This window comes from Haliotis cracherodii, unplaced genomic scaffold, assembly GCF_022045235.1.
Source record: "Haliotis cracherodii isolate W230 unplaced genomic scaffold, xgHalCrac1.p SCAF_6, whole genome shotgun sequence".
In the NCBI taxonomy this organism is placed as follows: domain Eukaryota; kingdom Metazoa; phylum Mollusca; class Gastropoda; order Lepetellida; family Haliotidae; genus Haliotis; species Haliotis cracherodii.
In genome coordinates, this window is record NW_027266319.1 from 17,640,760 (window position 1) to 17,646,501 (window position 5,742).

The window sequence follows — 5,742 nt, forward strand, 5'->3', positions numbered from 1 at the left end:
AAGACATGAATATTAACTGGATTGATGCACAGTGACAGCTGGCGGTTGGGCCCAGAATTATTACACAGGGAAGAGACCTTCATACTTCCATCCATAAGATGTGAGATCATCTTTTTTGTCTTTCTATTCTGTCTAGACAATAAACTTATTTTGTGTTACCAGGTGTCACTGAAATTACTATGTACAAAGGTGATGGGAATGTAACATTAGAACAATTCAGAACGATACTGTCATACTTGATTCTTAATATATGATATCATCTAAAATAGCAATAGTGGTATCATATCAAAAACGAATGGAAGCGTGTGCGACATTCTGATTAGCAAAAACATCTTGTTACATTCCTTTCGAATCCCGGGAATCTTCTGAGTGTTTCTCATGTGTTTGAATACTTTAATCGTACCAAAATATAAAGCGTGGCCTCCGCTATTGGTACTTGAATATCGCACAATAATTAATATTTACTGCCTTTGAATATTGTTTGAACAGAAACATTGCATTTAGCTGATTTTTCTCTGCTTTCAGATTTTCATCCCGACTAATTATCAAGGAAATATGCAATTTCTTTTACATATCTTTTTGAGTTTACAATGTCTTTTGTTTGATTGTTTGTTGTATAACGCCGCACTCAGCAATATTCCACCTAAATGATGGCGGTCTGTAAATTATCGAGCCTTGACCAGACAATCCAGTGATTGATCCACGTAACTGAGATTCGATAATCATGCATCAACGAAGTCAGCGAGCCTGACCACCCGATCCCGTTTGTCGCCTTTTACGACAAGCATAGTCGCCTTTTAAGGTAAGCATGGGTTCCTGAAGACCTATTCTATTCCGGATCTTCACGGGTCTCACGTAATGAAGTAATCATAATAGCAATCTGTACGTGTATGTATGCATATACACATAACACGGCACTCACATGTGCATTCGTCGTACGAGGATTAGGTAGCTTTACAGTGTTTGTTTATCATTGTGAAACTGACAGAAAAGAACTTACGACTTTCCTGCAATATGACGGTGCATTGTAAATAATCGAGTCAGGACACACAAGTGACAAAGTCAACGAGACTGACAACCCGATCCAAATCAGTCACTTCGTACAACAAGCATGGGTTCCTATCATTCTAAACCGGAATCCCTATGGGGACCACAGAATTCACGCTTTGTAGCATCTGTTATGTATTAGATGGTGGGCGAGTATTATGATTTCACCACGAGTATGCTGTAGTTCATATTGTATTTCTGTTCGTGAAAATATAACGTGCTGATTACGAGAAGCAGACCCGTTAGCACGACATGTGTCTTCATGTCATGCACGTGTTATCCTCCTGCTCGGGGTGTGACGTAGACTGAATATTCCATGAGTATTTTCTTAGCGTATCATCCCGACCTACACTAATACAGTGGGCAATATATGGATTAGCCAGGGACAGAGGACCTTAATTCACCGCAGTCGTTCAAATTTCCTCAAAGTGCCCTAATTCAAATATACATTATTTGTTTACGATAAAAAAACAATGTAACAAATAGTATTAAAATGTATTGGGAAAATCAGACACATCATGGACACATTTATAACGTGCGTTAGTACCACGTGTATAATACAACAGATCGACCAAGCGTAAGTATGACATCTTGACAGTGCCATTTTCATGGAAGTATATCTACAGTTTCCCATTGGATAATATCTTTGTCTAAGTCTAGCGCAAGCAACGGCCTCTCCGTATGTTCGTCGCACTGATCCCTCTGCACATACCAGGTGAAATGCAGTCACAAAGGTAGATCCATTCAATTTGTCCTTTCCAAAATATATAACACCAGAGAATGACCAGTCTCGACTGTTCTCCGGAACAGATTCCATCGGGTGTAAAAGGCAAAATAGCGGTGACAAATATACGAATGTATCACTGGTGATGGCACTTGGTGTTCGCAAAGCTACACGACATTAAATCATTACTTGAAATCGTACCATTGAGACTGGTCTATTTTGTAAGGACTATTAACATGATTCCAGTTGTGTCTGAAAGGTAACACGATATATATTCAAACACGCGCACATTCACTGTCAGTTCTTTCGTTTGATGTGTCCAAGATCCTCATGTCATTGTTGTCATGGAGACATTTCGAACGCAGGTATATCCTCAGTTTGTGAATAAAGAAAACAAATAAATATAAAAAAGGTAGAGCTACAAATGTACTCAGAAACACAAGAGGTAGAGTCCGCTTTAAATTGGACCAATCAAGAATCTTGTAGATATACGGTTCTCCCTTTTCATTGGTCCCACCAAGTACGTGATAAACGACACTGAAAACTGTGTAGATGACGCCATAGATAACTGGGTAGATCACGTGATACACACGTACTGGCATGGCGGTAATGAAGAGGTTGACCAAGACGTAGATGGAGTTCATACCGTGAAGGATGAATCTCAAAACTGTAATATTTTGATCTGAAAACGTAAACGTGAAACGTTTTCACTAATATACATGATACGGACCGAATAATGCCATCGACGTTGGATTGGCGAAACTTTAACGCATCTTCATGTAAACTTTAACAAACACGTCATCTACCCATGATGTAACGCGGAGTCTCCTGAACAACGCAACAGCAGCTTAGAAATACAAACGATGTAAAATGAGTGAGTGAGTGAGTTAAAATTTAACAGCGCATCGGCATTATTTTAGCCATATAGCGTCGGGGCCAAGTTGATATATACACAATTTAGTTATTTATGCAATGTCATATTTAAAACAATTTATGAAACATATTTGAGTATACTTTATATAAAAGCAATGCATTAAAACATATCTGAGCATAACAATATCATGTATACAGTTGTAAAACACGGGCTACCAGTAACTAAAGCTGGGCCACCTCGCTGGGGATCATAGGGAAATGACAATTGTTGAAGTGTTACATGTTAATGATACATAAACGTTTATGTATGCATATACACTAATAAAACATACCTGTAAAAACAAAACTCCAATAGATGGCGCTAATGTGTAAACTCCCTTCAGTGACGACACTGTTGAGGAGCCAAGATACCTTCAGGTACCACGGTAGATATGAGGTAAAACCTGAAAAAGTAATCAGACAGAAAGGCTTCTGTAAAATTATTTATTTATACCCTGTATTATAATGTTCGCTGCGCAGAGCTGTGTCCCTTGGATACGCAAGAAACCTATGATTGTGGGTTTGAATCCCGTTTCACCCTGATTATGTTTCAAGGTTGTCAGCACCATACCCGTGCTCCTGGGTTTCACCAAAATGGTTATACAAAGTTTGAGACCTGCATCACTTCGGACTTTCCTCCCTCATTTAGTTGACACGATATAACTGGAATATTGTTAAAAGCTACGTTTAATCCAACTTACTATACTTCAACGAGTAATTAAGTTCCTTTGAACAACGTTAACATTACAGTTATATCACGGCCTGACCATGTAGGGAGAAAGCCCGAAGTGATGCAGGTCTCAGACGTCTATTACCCCTTTCATCAAATCCACGAGCACGGGTAATAATAATCTGGGCGAATCAGGACCAGGAGATTCCGCATGGAAAAAACTTTTTTACAAGATGTCTATAATGTTTGTGTGATGAGTAATGGCTAACTATTACAAGTGATGTCGAACAAGTTCATTTACATACAACCCGGGTTGAGTCAAGAGAAACAGAATTTGTCACAGAAAGAAGCAGATTGAAACTGGGGATTACGAACCATGCATGTGACAACGTTTGGCCAACGTCACCCGTAATATCAACAAAGATCAGAGCCCACTAAGTGATGTCAGTCGTATGGTGTTACTAAAGGATTTCGTTTTGCTTCTGATTTCGATTTATATGACTGTGACTGTGTGACTGATATCATTTAATCTCAGCTGATTTGTTAAAACAACATTTGACTTTGATAGAAATGCGAATTATACCATTAATAATGTCGTGTCTGTTGATCCTGACGAACACCACGATGACTGCGTCCAGAACAGTGCTCGTGGTCAGCAAGAGGTAGGTCCAGTTCGTGAGATAGATGAACCACACAGCGCCACCTAGCGGTGATGACGTCACTTTGGTCGAAGACACCATGCTACTGACCAGCCATGATGTATGAAACAGAGCCCAGAATATCCTCCAGGACAGGTAGAGACGAGGGTGGCCCCACTGAGATAAGAGCAAAACACGATATTACTTACAAAATAGAACAACGGCCTGAACTCTCCAGTCAGTAAGTCACCGATTTCAATACCCTCAGGCGTGATAAGTATAGGTCTTTAGGGTATCAGTTGCAGGAACCCAGGATCATAGTCATTGTTATCTCACTCCTAGATTACCGGCTATTACATATGTCCTGTCAATTATACATACTGGGTTTCTGCTGAATTACAGCAGCGCCACCGACACCCCCTGCGTATAATCGCATCGTTAACCATCAATTAGTGAGTGAGTGAGAGAGTGAACGTCACATCGGCAATATTCCAGCCATATCGTGACGAAACAAAATTTGACATTAACAATATATATTCAAATGTATAAAATTCTGCCGACGAAGAGCAGTATAATAACTAGAACATCACAGATTTTCGTAAAACTAGTTTCAGAACATGTGAAAATGGATAACTTACTAATCATACAATAACACATGATAAAAACGGGCAAAAGACTGAAACGCCACCAACTGAAGGTTGATCACCGCTCTGGGAACCATGGGGACTTACAGTACTTTTGCTACCTGAATGGACCCCACCCCAACATCATAGCTTCAGTTGTTGGCGATTGCTGTCAAATTTAGCCAAACATTAAAATAACACATATGCGACTATTAAAAACGTGGAAGAAATAAATACACTTTGAAAGACGTGGCCTTACCATACCCTCTCAGGGGGACAATAATTTTCAACCATCAATTAGAGTGAGTGAGTGAGCGAGTGAGTGCTCTGTCCATTATCAGTTTCAATGACAATCTAAATTTCGACGATCACCTTTCAGAACAATGTGTCACATTCAAATCACTTTTCTGATTTAACTTCATTCACTGAGAAGACTACAATTATATTAACAAATAAATGACAAACATAAATTTAGGAAACAATTTAATATATTTAATTTCGATATAGAAAGGAGCACGTACCTGAGATGAAACGAATATACGAGGTTCACTGTGGTTTAATCCAAAATTACGGGTACGGAATTCACTTTTGATGCCCATGGTTCAATTTCCATCAACTGCCGTCACACACACAGATATACAGAAACGCCGTGCAGAGTTACCTGGATGAAACTTCTAGTGCACTTCGTGGGAGAAATCTCCAGACATCAACATTAAACGACTTCTCAAAACCACGAAAGTTTCTTTTATCCCCGCGAAGAGATATTTCAAAGACCGAAAAGAAAGTTAACACTTGGCAGTGTAATTCAGAATTAGGAAAATATCTACAATCCGTGTACACATTTCTACTACGAAGCCCTGTACTTGATTTCATTCATGAGCAGTCGATGTTATATCAACGAGTTTCCATCCAACTGACGCGGGGGTGCTGGCAGCCGGTGATATACCCCCGGGATCGCCTCGATCGCGTGCAGGCACAGGGCGCTGAGCGGAAGCCAAAAGTGTGGAGGAGGCTCTCGTACTCGCGGCGGCTACAAAAGCTTGTGGTAAGTTATGTTACAAGAGGATGACGGTATGCGGTTGAGGGTATCAGAGTGAGCGCGGTGGGGAAGTGAGATACCCCTGACTT

The 5,742-nt window shown here is 40.0% G+C and overlaps 1 protein-coding gene across 1 annotated transcript; it reads right to left on the reverse strand.

Moving 5' to 3' along the window:
* Positions 1 to 1,590: 1,590 nt before the first annotated feature.
* Positions 1,591 to 5,514, reverse strand: LOC139445817 (protein rolling stone-like). The gene is made up of 4 exons (XM_071227045.1): positions 5,136 to 5,514; positions 3,937 to 4,168; positions 2,977 to 3,087; positions 1,591 to 2,453 (listed from the first exon to the last, which is right to left on the reverse strand). The coding sequence occupies exons 1-4, from the start codon at positions 5,211 to 5,213 to the stop codon at positions 2,047 to 2,049; spliced, it is 828 nt and encodes a 275-aa protein (XP_071083146.1). The 5' UTR covers positions 5,214 to 5,514; the 3' UTR covers positions 1,591 to 2,046.
* Positions 5,515 to 5,742: the final 228 nt, after the last annotated feature.

Excerpts from the sequence above, each read along its gene's own strand:
- LOC139445817 (XM_071227045.1), bottom strand. The coding sequence starts at position 5,213 with ATGGGCATCAAAAGTGAATTCCGTACCCGTAATTTTGGATTAAACCAC. Across the intron at positions 4,169-5,135 it reads GTATATTCGTTTCATCTCAG|TGGGGCCACCCTCGTCTCTA; the intron begins GTACGTGCTCCT and ends CTCTTATCTCAG. Across the intron at positions 2,454-2,976 it reads TTGGAGTTTTGTTTTTACAG|ATCAAAATATTACAGTTTTG; the intron begins GTATGTTTTATT and ends TTACGTTTTCAG.